Source organism: Meriones unguiculatus, chromosome 11 (genome assembly GCF_030254825.1).
Source record: "Meriones unguiculatus strain TT.TT164.6M chromosome 11, Bangor_MerUng_6.1, whole genome shotgun sequence".
In the NCBI taxonomy this organism is placed as follows: Eukaryota; Metazoa; Chordata; class Mammalia; order Rodentia; family Muridae; genus Meriones; species Meriones unguiculatus.
The window spans coordinates 42205003-42219243 of NC_083359.1; the positions used below are offsets into that span (position 1 = coordinate 42205003).

Genomic DNA, 14241 nt, shown 5'->3' on the forward strand with positions numbered 1-14241 from the left:
TCTACATAGCAAATTGACCAACCAGGACTACACACCAAAACTCTTTAAAAGTTCATACAGGATCCCAGTGCAATGGCACACACCTGTAATCCCAGCACTCTGGGAGGCAGAGGCAGGCAGATTTTTGTGAGTTCGAGGCTAGCCTGATCTACAAAATGAGTCAAGGACAAACAAGGCTTCACAGAAAAACCCTGTCTCAAAAAACCAAAAAGTACTTAGTAAGTACTTTAACTAGTCCAGGTTTCCTGTAGTCTTGATGGCTTTTGAGATGAGCAAGGATTCTGTGGGAAAACAGATGAATGAAAAAGATTCAGGAGTAACATTGTACTAACTTGAACACTTACCAATATTTTCTCTATAAAATGTTTCTTGGCTGTCTGGTTGAGCACGCAGTCTGGGCCAGCTACTACACTAGACACCAGGATGCAGCAGCACTGGGGCTAGACAGTATTCTCAGGGAGGCGTAGGCTTCTTCCTGAAAAAGTCAGCTGGATCTTGAGGCTGAAAAGAGGGAGGTGGGTCTTTTGGCTAGAACATAATTATTGCCTCTTCTCAGGTGGATGGGGGTGGTCAGACAGCATCTCTAGAAGGAAGTCTCATCTCCAGGCCTAGGCTGGCTTTATTACTATACACAGCTCCCAAGGCATTTGTTTTTAGACTTCTTGGTTGCATAGAATTGGGGTGCAAGATAGTCTACTTGAAGTGCTAGAGCAGCCAGGTATGCTGCTGTGCACCTTTAATCCCAGCACTTCAGAGGCAGAGGCAGGTGGATCTCTAAATTCCGGGACAGCCTACTCTACAAGAGTGAGTTCCAGGACAGCCAGGGTTATACAGAGAAACCCTGTCTTGGCTCCCCCCTCCCCACCAGAAAAAATAAAAAGGATGAAAGAAAAACAAAATGCTGGAGCAGCATATGGGAGATGGAGGTAGGCATTGAGGGCCAGCCTCAGTAACAGTGAGTTTGAGGCCATCCTGGGTTATAGGAGACCCTGGGGGAATTGGTTGCCCCTTGTGTGTGGTACTAGCTTGGTTCCTCAGCATCTTCCCCTGCCACCCCTTTGTCTTTTCGAGGGAGGGCTTTGCAGACCAGGGTGGCCTTGAACTCACAGAGATCTGCCTGCCTCTGCCTCCCTGAGTACTAGGATTAAAGGCATGCACTATCAAGCCAGGCTGGTTCCTCAGCTTTCCTGCTGTTGTGTGGCCATTATTAGCACACAGCCCAAGGTTTGCAGCTGTCACAGAGGCTAACTTGATGTCAAGTACCCAGGGTAGAGGAAGAGCCTATGCCTTACCATTGAACTGTGGTAGGAGATGGGAAAATGAAGCTATGTTACTGTCTTCTTTTGGTGAAATGGTTTGCAACACAAGGTATTTAGTGTTCAGTACAGATAGTTTGTGGCACACAGAACAAACAACATGGAGAGCACTATATGTGGTTTTCCACTAACTTCATGTGCAACTTGGGTGCTCCTCCTGTGCCCTGTCACGCAGGCTACCATTTAGGGGAATGCAAACTAGCCTGAAGGGCATGGGGTTAGGATTTCAGCTTGGTGTAGCAGACCGCATGTAGGGTAACTTGAGGTGCTACCACACTGTTTTGCACAAGTGAGTTGACCATGTCTTCACTATAGCCTAGCAGGTGGGCAGCACATAGGTAGACACCAGGGGAGGGGCAGCCACATGCTGAGGAGGAGCTGGCAGGTGCTGCGTGTCCACTCTGGACCTTGCTTTTGGCAGGCTTTTCCAGGATTAGGTGATGCTGACATTCAAACTGTTGTGTTCTCCTGACCCAGCCAGATCAGAAGCCCCCACTTGTTACTCTTTTCCCTTCTACTCTGCTGTGATGGCTTCTGCCCTTCCCCACAGACCTCAGCATAGCCACTACCTCCCAAGGCCAAGCCTGTCCTCAGTGATGGGGCTCTTCCCTCAATTTTTCTTTTTTTTTCAGTGGTAAGGATGAAACTTAGGGCCTTATGTATTCATGTTCAACCTCTTAATTTTATACACTATCCTAACCCCTGACTCCCCAACTACCTGTTTATTTCCGTCTGTTCTTTGCAGCTTGAGGTCTTTAGCAGGTTGGTTGTCTTGTTGTTAGTTTGTTTTTGGTGAGTGTGTGTATCCTTCCCACTAAATAAGTTTCTCATTTAGGCAGTAGTGGCATAAACCTTTATTCTCAGCACTCTGGAAGTAGATGCAGAGGCAGGTGGATCCAAGTTCAAGGCCAGGCAAACAGCATAACTTCTCTGTTTATCCCATGTTCTGGATACGGCACAGTAAGTTGTCAAGGAGATGCCTCAGATAAGAGTCGACAGTAGAATGAATTTCAGTAAGCTGTCAAGGAGATGCCTCACTCAAGAGTTGACAGTAGACTCTTTGATGGGATCACTGCTCCTTTTCCCGCTAGAGGAGTCTGATGTCAGGGAAGGATAGTAAAAAGTTAGTGTACTAGTGGTCGGACACAGGTGCAGATTCACAGACCTGCCATGAAATCGCAGCAAGTGACTTGGGTTTTCTGGGCCCTTGTTGCTCCCTCTAAAAGGATTAAAGGTAAGCTGACCCAGCTGGACACAGTGGTGCACACCTTTAATCCTAACACTCACAGAGGCAGGCAGATTGCTGGCTAGCCTGGTCTAAAAAGCAAGTCCAGGACAGCCAAAGCGAAACAGAGAAACCCTGTCTCCAAATAGAAAAAGCAAACAGACAAACAAAAGGTAAGCTCACCTATAGTGGTGGGCTTAGCCGCAGGCAACATTAACTCACCCCCACAGTGGCCAGGGCTCTTCCATATCTTTTATTTGTTCTTTTTGTATTGGTGTGTGGTATGTTTTTTGTGTACATGTTTTTTGTGTGGGTGTACGCATGTGTGCAGGTAATATGCACGTGTGAGTAATGAAGGCCAGAAATTGATGTTGGATGTCTTTAATGCTCCACCTTATTCTCTGAGACCAGGCTCTCGCTGGAGCTGGAGCTCACTGGTTGAAGTGAGACTAGCTGGCCAGAGAGCGCCAGATGTTCTGGCTTCCCCGTGCCCGTCTCTGGGGCTACAAGTTCACATCCGCCAGATCTCCAAACTCAGGGCCTCATGTTTGCACAGTAAGCACTTGACTGAGTCATCTCTCTCACCTCACCTTCCCCCACCCCCCAACCTGTTTTGAAGGTTATTTCTAGCTTAGTAACACCTGTCCAGAGTCCTGGTGAAGAGAGAAAAAAAGACAAGGGACCTGGTCATCTCTTATTTTAATCTTCTGTCCTCAATTCAGAATGAACCACAGGTGCGTGTGGCCCTGCCTGGCTGGCTGTGTCCCTGTGGACCATGCTTGCACAGTGCTCAGACTCTTCTCAGGGCTCAGGGTGGAATAAGTACTTCATTACTTGTTACATCCAGTTGAGCCCTCGTACCTCCTTGGTGCCTCCTACTGGCATTTCTGTGCTATCAGGGCCTACTTTCATGTAGCTGCCACACCAACTCACTGTCCACAAACAGAGGCCTTTTCTTTAGAGAAACCATTTCTGAACAATGGTTTAATTTAGGGGGGAAGAGGACAAAAACAAAACTGTACATAAGAAAGGATGGCCGAGTTTCTCATACCCTAAAGAGTGCCTCAAGGTCACAGCTGTGCAAAGTCCCCTTTGTGCTGCTCCAGCCACTGGTCCAAAGTCTGGGCCTTGGGGTTGAGTCGCAGGGTCAGATCAATGTTCCGGTCAGGTTTCAGGGCATAGAAGCGGAACATGTTGGCCAAGTCTCGGGCCCCCACGAAGCCAAGCTTCTCATATTCTTCAGGAGTTGTCTGGAAGCACAGAACCCACCATGTCTGCCCCCTCCACAGCCGTGGTGACGCCCGGCAGCCTTAGCTTCCCCCCAGTTCTGGGAAACCAGGGTGGACTAGGTGTCGCCCAACAGTGCTTTGGCCCTGCAGTCACCACCTCAGGTCCTGTGAGCCCCTGTGAACACTAACAAGGAAGCCAGAGCATGGAAACTATGGCTCCTCACAGGCTACCTGACACCCATTAGTTTAAAGACTGTTCTTTCAAGGTCATGAGATAAAAAGCCATCACTGCCGTTCAGAGCTGAAATCAGCACTATCACTTCCTTTTGAATAAGCTAAAACTATTCTTTTTTTTCTCCCAAACCCAAACCCTGGACTCCTGTGCTCTTCAGATCCTCCACAGTCCTGGATTAGTCCCACCTCTTTAAAGCCACAGGGCCATCTAACGCACTTTAACTAACTAATTAATTTTAATTATAGCCACCCCCGTCTCTGGCAGCTTTCTCTGTGTAGGCCTGGTTGTCCTGGAACTCTTTCTGTAGACCAGGCTGGCCTTAAACTCAGAGATTTGCCTGCCTCTGCCTTTGGAGTGCTGGAATTAAAGGTGTATGACTCTTAGCTTCAAGTGCACATTTTTTATAGGCACTAAGCATTATACTAAAAAAGCTTGGGGCTGGAGAGATGGCTCAGTGTTAAGAGCACTGGTGGTTCTTCCAAAGGGCCAGGATTCAATCCTAACACCTACATAGTGGCTCACACTTGATTTCCAGAGGAACCAGTGCCCTCTTCGGGCCTCCACAAGCACCAGACATCCAAGTGGCACACAGATGTACACACAGGCAAATACCCATATACATAAAATTTAAAAAAGGGCCAGGTGGTGGTGGCACATACCTTTAATCTCAACACTTCAGAGGCAGAGGCAGGTGGATCTCTTGAGTTCGAGGCCAGCCTCATCTACAGATCAAGTTCCAGGACAGCCAGAACTACACAGAAAAACCCTGTCTTGGAAAAAAAAAATTTTTTTAAGGAAGTTCTGTCCATTATCATATTTATTTCTTACAGCAATACTTGAAAGTAGATACTATTAATACACTTGTTTACAGGTAAAACAAGGGTCATTGATGCTAGGCACAGTACAGTGGTGCACACCTGTAGCCCCAGCACTCTGGGAGACAGAGGCAGGTGAGTTCGAGGCCAGCCTGGTCTATAAAGCAAGTTCAGCACAGCGAAGGCTACAGAGAGAAACCCTGTCTCAAAATAACAAACAACAGTCATTGAATGTGCCCAAGCTCCCATGCTAGCCTTAAGGGCTGGAACCAGGTTCTGAAGCCAGAAGCCCTGGATCTGCTCCCAGACCCCACTTTCCCTTGGTGTTCTGCTTGGGTCGGTGGGGGAGTTTTGTGGGTATTTCCCAGAATTTTTTTTTTAAATATTTTATTTATTATGTATACAGTGTTCTGCCTGCATGTACACCTGCATGCCAGAAGAGGGCACCAGATCTCTTTATAGATGGTTGTGAGCTACCATGTGGTTGCTGGGAATTGAACTCAGGACCTCTGGAAGAGCAAGCAGCCAGTGCTCTTAACCTCTGAGCCATCTCTCCAGCCCCCCCCCCCCTTTTTGGTTGTTTGAGACAGGGTTTTTCTGTGGAGCTTTGTCTGTCCTGGACTCACTTTGTAGACCAGGCTGGCCTCGAACTCACAGAAATCTGCCCAGCTCTCCCAGAATGTCTTTAATGAACAGGCTTTAGATTTGTAACAGCAAGGAGAAACATCGAAAATGGTGTACCCAGTGGCCTGGACAGGAATCGTGAGGGTCAACAGAGAGGACAGGAGATATAAGGGGCAAACCTATCTTTGCAGTTCTTGGCTTCAGTACACATCCTGCTTAGGAGCTTGACAGACCCTGAGATTTCAGCCCTCCTTAACTGGACCCCTACTGACCATTCTTGGAAATGTCTGTCCCTTTGGTCAAAACTTACTCTGACATGTCCTACTCCCTGGAGTAGGACATTAATTGTGTCCATGAGCTTACACTTAAACCTTGCTTTGAAAGGGTAGAAAGCTCTAGATCGATGGTTCTCAGCCTTGTAAATACTGTGATCCTTTAATACAGTTACTTAGGGTGACCAACAACCATAAGATTATTTTCTTTTCCTTTTTTTTTTTTGAGACAGGGTTTTGTGTATCTTTGCCTGTCCTGGACTTGCTTTGCTTTGTAGACCAAGCTGGCCTTGAACTTAGAAAGATCCGACTGCCTGTCTCCCTGAGTACAGGGATTACAGGCATGGGCCACTGTGCCTGGTTCATTAAGATTATTTTCATTGTTATTGCTATGAATCCTCAAGGGGTCGAGACCCACAGGTTGAGAAGGATTGCTCTAGGTAGTCTTTCCTACCTCCAGAAGACCCCTTTTGTGGCCAGTGAGATAGTTCAGTAAAAGTACCTACTGCTAAGGCTGATGAGTTTGTTCCCCAGGACCCATGAGGTGAATGGCCTCTGCAGAAGTACTAAGGCATGTATATGTATACGTATACACACATACACACACACAAAATAATAATTAAAACAACAAACACAAAAAAAAACCCTAGCCAGGTATAGTGGCTCACACCTTTAATCCCAGAACTCAGGTGCATCTCTGAGTTCAAGGCCAGCCTGGTCTACAGAGTGAGACCCTGTTTCAAAACAAAAACCAAAAAAAGAACAAACAACAAAAAATAACCGTTTGGGAAGTTAGGAGCGTCTTGCAAGAGCTGGGGTGCCACAGCTCCAGGGAGGGAGGAACCCACCTTGGCATGGTGTACAGTTTTGCCGGTGTGCCTGCTGAGCAAAGCGGCGTACTCCTCTGCGGTGTGCCTGCAGGTACTAAGCCCAACGTTCTGCCCCACATACTCTCCTGGCTTCTTCAGCAAGCTGAGCACCACGGGGCCCAGGTCACTCACAGCCATTCCATCCATGGGGACATCGCCCATGGGCAGATCTATGAGAACACGTAAGTGTGACAGCAGGAACAGAGTTCCTCCGGGACGGCGCTTCAGCTGGCTTTCCCAGCAGCCAGTCCTCTGGGCAGCCACACGTATCTGTTAGTCTTTATCTTTGTATGGTGCCAGCAGTACTCAGGTTCTGCGAACCAAGTCTGTGCCAGGGCTCTGTTGTTCCCTGGGTAGGTAGGACTCCCAAACTCCATGCCAACACCTGTATCCTCAGAGAAGGTGATGTTCACAGTGGGCAAAGAGTGGCCAACAGAACACTAGCTGGCTGAGGTTCCCTCCAAGCTGGGTCAGGATAGCCAGTTTGTTTACAACTGGACAGCAGTCACCATCTCCATATTCTGCTTCCTGTTCTGAGAACAGCAAGAATTCTGGCTGGTTTTCTCATTATTCCGAGGGACCAGTGTTAAACCCATTTCACTGAATGTAAAGTCTAGGTCTACCCAAAATAGATGACATGCCCAGTGTCAAGCCTAATGCCAAGGAGCCTGGGCTTAGACCAGACTGATCTGATGACAATCCTACTTTTCTTGGCCACAGCTGTTAGTTCATATGCTGAAAACTGTGTTTCACTATGTTGGGGGTTAAGGCACTTACCCAGCAAGTAGCTCTTTCCATCTGCAGCTTTCTGGGGCAGAAAATAGGAAAGGAGGTTCTCGAAATAGCAAGGCAGCCGCACGCTCGTCATGGGAACACCGATGTCTCGGAAATATTCCTCCACTTCCCCTTTGCCATCAAAGTGTCCTGCTGACAGCCTCCCAGCTGTCAGCTTCCTGATGTTCTCCAGGCCACTGTAGACCACATAATGGAGGCCCAAGCGTTTGGCTAAATCTGCTAGAAGCTTACCCTGGTTAAGCAGGAAAGGAGAGACCACAGAGGTAAAAGGAAGGGCATGTGTCCCCGAGTCCCCTCCCCTACTGCTGGATTAACTCCATGGTTGCCCATCTGTGATGCTAAGAGCCAGATCCACCCATCACAAGGAAGCCCTCTGCTCCAGAACAATGCTCACATTCGGCAGGATGCTACGTTTGCAAACTCGGGATCATCTTTAAGACGGTGGGTTTTCTTCAACCACAGACCACTATGCATGCTAGGGGAAAGTGAGGCCAACCTCAGCTACATGAGACTCCGTCTGAAAAAAATTGAAAACTTTGAAAAGGGAGCAGATCTGCCTTGGGAAGGGCACAGAAGCCTTTTTGATGTGTGTATCCTATCTTTGTGGCCGTGGGACTCGGCCTACTTCATCGGACGGCTCAAAGTCATCTTGGGAGAATATACAGCTTGATGGTTAGGCACATGGGCTGCCCAGGTTCACCTGGGCTGAGATGAACTAGCTGTGTGATCCAGGACAAGTGGTCTAACCATCGTGACCCCACTGGTTAATACACAATGACCCATGCCATGAAAGTTGGCGGTATATAACTGCCGCCTCCCAAAATATATGCCCATACCTTAACCCCTGCAAACTTGTGAATGTGACTTGATTTGGGGACAGGGTCTTTGTAGGTACAATTAAGAGTCTTTATATTTGATCATCCTAAATTAATCACATGACTCCCAAATCGAAAATAAATATTCTCCTTGAAGTGAGCCAGGATCTGGAGAGGTGGCTCATCAGTTAAGAGGCCTGGCTGTTCTTCCAGAGGACCCAGGTTCATTTCCCTGTACCCTCACGGCCGCTCACAACCATCTGTAACTCCAGTTCCAGGATTCAGACATAAATAAAGGCAAGACACCTGTGGTGGTTAGAATGAAAACAGTCCCCATAGGCTCATATATTTGAATACTTGGGCCCAGTGGTGGGACTGTTTGGGAAGAATTAGGAGATGTAGCTTTGTTGGAGAAGGTGTGTCACTGGGGATGAGCTTTGAGGCTTCAAAAGCTCACAGCATTCCCAGATAACACTCTTTGAACCTCATGCCTATGGATCAGGCCACTACTCCAGTGCCATGCCTGCCTGCCACCATGCTTCCCACCATGATGAGCACAATGGACTTCAACCCTCTGGAACCATAAGCTCTAATAAACATTTTCTTTTATAAGTTGTCTTTGTCATGGTGTCCTCTTTAAAGCAAAAAATAAAAAATAAAAATTAACAAAACCAATACCATAAACAAATAATAAAAATTAAAAAACAAGCCAGAGCCAGACATGATGGCATATATCTATAAATTTAGCATTTAAGATCACAAGTTCCCAGGCCCACTTGGGCAACATAGCAAGACCTGGTCTCACCCCTCCCTGACAAAATAAAACACACAAGGAGAAGCCATGAGACTATGGAAGCAGATAGCAGTATGACAGAGACACAAGCATAGGCATACCTAGAGCCACAAAAGCTGGACATACTGGGGAGCATTCTTCCTCAAGCATTAGAAAGGACTAAAGGACCTTGCTGACACCTTAATTGGGATTTCCAACTTTTAGAACTATGAGACAATTTCTGTGGTTCTGAACTACCTGGAGTACAGTTCTCATGGTCACAGGGAGCTCACAGGGGTTTCCCAGGATTAAGGAGAGAAATCTATTTCCACAAGATCTTTGTCCCATGTGCTGTGATATGTATGTGGTTTAGTTCCTGTTGCGTGGTTTAGTCTGATGCGTATTATTGGCCCTCTGTGTAAACCTGCCTGAGCCTACACCTGGGCAGGACAGAAGGGTAGGCGTGGCTTTGGAGAATCCCAGGAGGAATCATGGGAGGAGAGGAAGGAGGATACCACGATGGGTTAACATGGAGAAGAAACCAAGTGGTTTTTATAAGATTTATAAGATTATGGATGGAAGATAGGATGGCTAAGGAGGATGGCATTGGATGGGGGCTGGGAGATGGCTGGTGAGGTGATTCAGACAGCATAGGTAGGAATTCTGCCTAGCCCAAGGTAAATAAGGCAATTATAAATCTAACAGGTGTCTGTGTCTTATTATTAGTGACAGTGGGTTAGATGATACCTCTGTGATAATCATAAGGCAAATAATAAACGTTATATAGCACAGCACATTTATTTACTACAAGTCCCACAAGGGTTCATAAGCTACTCGCAACAAGAAAAAGAGCAGGACCTGAAGTGCTCAGTCCTCCCTGTCAAGTCAAAGCTGCCTCCTGATCAACTGGGTCCCACGCACCTTGTCTAGGACACACTAGAACAAGCCCTGGTCTCCTCACACCCTTACCTGCTGGACTTCTCGGGCCTGACTGCACTTCTCCCAGTAGTTGGTCACAATGAAGGCCGCATGAGCTCCAGTCAGCGCCAGCTCCATGCTAGCCTCGTCATCCTGGTCCCCTTGCACTACTTCAGCACCTTGCAGCTTTAGCTCTTTGGCTGCTCTCTGCTCAGGGTTCCTTGTTACCACTCGAACCCTGAACGTCCCATCTTCCAGCAACGTCCGTGCCACTGAGCCACCTTGGGCACCTGTGAAGAGTTTTAAAAAGAAGGGGTTAGAGAGATGGCTCAGTTAAGAGCACTGTCTGCTCTTCCTAAAGGATCCAGGTTCAATTCCCAGCACCCACATGGCAGCTCACAATTATCTGTAACTCCAGTTCCAAGGGATCTGACACCTTCACACTGATGCACATTAAATAAAATGAAATAAATTGAAAAAAAAAAATCTCTGCGTCATAACTGCCAGAGTCAGTGACAGAGTAGAGCCTAGAAGGGATTGCTTTACCAAAGCAAAAACCGCCCAAGAAACACATGAGTCTCCTTAAACTATTTTTAGGTTTTCTGGAGGTTTGTTTTGTTTTGATTCAGAACCTCACTGTGTGGCCCTAGCTGACCTAGAACTCAGATGTAGATGAGGCTAGCCCTGAACTCAGAGATCCATCTACCTCGCCTCCTGAGTGCTGGGATTAAACATTCAGCTTCTTTACTAGTTTTTTTTATGTTTTGTTTCGAGACTTTAACTTTCTCCTCTGGGATTCCTTTGTTTTATGTCTATGACAGTTTGCCTGTATGTGTTATGTGCAGCACACATGTGCCTGGTGTCCATGGAGGCCAGAGGAGGGTTTAAGGTCCCCTAAAACTAGAGTTACAGGCAGTTGTGAGCTGTCACATATGGGTGCTGGGAACTGAAGTCGGGGTCTCTAGCAAGCAGCATTTTGTTTTAGCCAAACTGGAAGCAAGCTTGATTTTATTCGGGTGCACCAAGGAGCTAGCCAGTTACTGCCTCTTAAGTGAGGATGGAGAGACCAGTAGGTCTTTACCTTTTTTTTTTTTAGTTTTTATAATTATTTATACAGTGTTCTGTCTGCATGTATGCTTGCATGCCAGAAGAGGGCATCCAGATCTCACTATAGATGGTTGTGAGCCACCATGTGGTTGCTGGGAATTGAACTCAGGACCCCTGGAAGAGCAGCCAGGTTCTTAACCTCTGAGCCATCTCCCCAGCCCCGGTCTTTACCTTTTAAAAATGTATGATTCAAGGGCTGATGGTGTATTTTGGTCGTAGTATATTTGCCTAGAATCTATGATCCCTAAATTCAATCCTGAGCACCACACACACAGAAAGCAACAAAGGAATAAATACATAACAAAATGTTTTTTTTGTTTTGTTTCGTTTTTTTCCAGATAGGTGTCTCTGGGTAGCCCCTGAGTGTCTTGAACTTACTTTGCAGACCAGGCTGGCCTCAAACTCAAAGAGATCTGCCTGCCTCTGAATCCCCGAGTGCTCGGATTACAGGCATGTGCCACCATGCCAGCTGGAACAAAAATTATTTTTAATTTAATCACTGAATTGTGCAACCATTTTTCTCTAATTCTACCCACCGTGTGTCCTGGACCCAAATACACCTCATCTCTATGAAGACTCACTCAACCAGGCGGTGGTGCCACACGCCTTTAATCCTAGCCTTTACTCTGAAGTCAGAAGCAGGAGGGCCTCCGCAGACCCTGCCAGGGCTGCCTCTCTCACCTGTGGCTCCAAAAACCACCACCAGTTTCTTATCGGCCATGGGGTCCAGGGCCCAAGGAGCGCGATCCCGAGAGGGCTGGGGTGGCAGAGTTGGCGACGGGCAGGAGCGGTCCGGTCCCTGAACTCGTTCCGAGATGCTGTCTGGGACCTCAGCTCGCAGGTTCTGGAGCACAACAAAGGCTAAGAGCAGAAAGGGGCGAGAATGGGGTTTGGCGGGATTCGCGGGCCTACAGCAGAGTCCACTAAACACGGGGGTGGGGAGGGGTGGATACAGGCCTGCGCATGCCTCCGGGCTACCAAACGCAGCCCCTCCGGGCTGCGCCCTGCGTGTGGCTGGCCAGCTGCCAGGCTTCCGAGCGCCTGCGGTTCTGGTCCTGTCCCTACTCTTGTTCACACAACCTGACCTCCCCCTCGCCCGCTGGCCGGATGGTTCCTCCCTTCATGCCCGCGCAGTTAAAGCTCCGGGTTTGAGCACACTGCTCTAGTGTGCTTGTCCCTTTTGTGACTGGCGTGGGGGTGGGAGGTGGGGATTCTGCTAGACGAAATTCGAGTCTCAGCTTCCAGAGTGCTGGGATTAGAGGTAGGATAATTACCATGCTTGGCTGACGAGATCTACATTATGTAAAACAGTGACCTATACTCATAAAATGCTTTTGGTAATCATCATCATTAGAGACGATGTTTCACTATGTAGTCGTCTGGCCTAGATGTAGACCAGGCTTTGCCTCACCGGTGATAGTACCACACCTGACTTGATTGCTATTTTAATAAATACATGAACATCTATCTGCAATTTCACATAATGATAGAGTCAGTGGCTCGTGACCCTCTGAGGTCCTGTGGGACTCCTGACTAACTTTCGCAGGAACTGTAATTTTTATTTATGTGTTTTTGGTTTTTTTGTTTTTCATTTTTGAGGAGAGTTTTTCTGTGTAGCCCTGACTATCCTGGAACTTGCTCTGTAGCCGAGGCTGGACTCAAACTCAAAGATATCACCTGCCTCTGTCTCCCCAGTGCTAGGACTGAAGGTGTGCACCGCCACACCCTGCTCTTTTTTAACACAAAGGTGAGATTTATATTCAAGTCACACTTGGAAGTGCCTTATCAGTCCTCTGAAAAGTTATTGCTGAGTGGGAAGGGCCATCCATTTTCCATTCCCTAATTCATCTCCTCTTCTGTATCATCTCCAAAGCATGTATTTCTTTCCTTGGTTGCTGAGAACTATCATTTTCCTTAAAATCTAGTGTTCGAGATAAGTCAGAGAGAATTGTTTGTTTTGTTGTGTTTTTTCCCCATTACTTTCAGTTTTGTGTATGTATGGGCAGATGTACACATGAATACATTTTGCTTGCAGAGGCCAGAGGTGTGAGATCCCCTGGAGCTGGAGTTACAGGTGGTCCTAAGCCACCGGATATGGGTGCTACTAATCAAACTCAGGGCCACTGGGAAAGCAACTTTGTTGTTTTGTTTTGGGACAGAGTCTCTTCTGTGTAGTTCTGGCTGTCTTGAAACTCACTAGGTAGACCAGGCTGGTCTTGAACTCACAGATCCACGTACCTGATGTGGTTTGTTTTTTGAGACAGGATCTTGTTATGTGGCCCAGTCTGGTCTCAGATTTGGGAGTCTCCTGCCTCTGCCTCCAGAATACTGAGATTATAAGCATGTCTTGCTATGCCTGGACAATTATGCTACGTAAGATATTGACCCATACTTGGAAAAAAAAGTGTGGTTATTGCTTAATAAATACAGATTTACGTTGTGTTTGTATTTACAAATGGATGTCATTTATGGATTTTTTTATTAGAGTATATTCATTAGCTTTGATAATTGGATTCGGTATGACCTTTTTACGCATGTATAAAATGTATTTTACCACATCCACCCCATTACCTTTTGTTGTTCTCCTCCTGCTCCTGCTGATCCCCTTCCTTTTCAGCCAGTCTTTCTTTTATTTTCATGTTTGTTGTTTTCTTAAAAGTTAAAAATTCTATTTTTAACTTTGTGTGTATGTGTGTGAGTATGTGCATGTGTGAGGTGTGTGTGGAGAACCGAGGAGGGTCTTTGGTCCCCTGGAACTGGCCTTGCACATGGCTGTGAGCTGCCTGATGTAGATGGTGGAGACCGCGCTGGGAGCCTCGAGAAGTACAGCAAGTGCTCTTAACTACTGAGACGTCTCTCTAGGCCTTCACACACCCTTGTTCTCCGTAAAGGTTTACTAGGGTTGCTTGCAAGACCGTGGGCTAAGGTGAGAGGTTATGTCAAGGAGAATGGCCGTTTATGAGTCTGTCTTGGGTATGTCTCTTGTCATCTCTGCCACTCTATCTGACTTCTGTGCCAAAGAGACAGACAAAGGGAATCTGTGTCTTCTTGTGGCATGGGGCAGATGTTGAGCAATTTTAGCAAGGTGAAACATTTGTTACAATCACTCCTAAATGTTAAAAGTTCTTCCGGTTTTTATTGCAAACACTTCTGCTTCGTTTTCCTACACAGGGCAATCTGCTTCCCTAAGGAGCAGCTGATGGACTTTCTCTTGTTACCTTAAGTAAAAGAACTGTCAGTCAGATGGCC

At 47.0% G+C, this 14241-nt stretch overlaps 1 protein-coding gene across 4 annotated transcripts; it reads right to left on the reverse strand.

Annotated features, from left to right (window-relative positions):
* Window positions 1–2146: 2146 nt before the first annotated feature.
* Window positions 2147–12070, reverse strand: Nmral1 (NmrA like redox sensor 1). Of its 4 annotated transcripts, none has more exons than XM_021632481.2 (6): window positions 11674–12063; window positions 9937–10175; window positions 7363–7612; window positions 6565–6755; window positions 3593–3791; window positions 2147–2413 (listed from the first exon to the last, which is right to left on the reverse strand). In XM_021632481.2, exons 1-5 carry the CDS (start codon window positions 11711–11713, stop codon window positions 3612–3614), a joined length of 900 nt encoding a protein of 299 aa, XP_021488156.1. In that variant the 5' UTR covers window positions 11714–12063; the 3' UTR covers window positions 2147–2413; window positions 3593–3611. The 4 variants fall into 4 exon arrangements, 3 of the variants coding, with proteins under 3 accessions (XP_021488156.1, XP_060220074.1, XP_021488157.1); XR_009584524.1 differs by lacking the exon at window positions 2147–2413 and adding an exon at window positions 4665–4771 and having other exon boundaries at window positions 3663–3791; window positions 11674–12069; XM_060364091.1 differs by lacking the exon at window positions 3593–3791 and having other exon boundaries at window positions 11674–12070.
* Between the last annotated feature and the right edge of the window lie 2171 nt (window positions 12071–14241).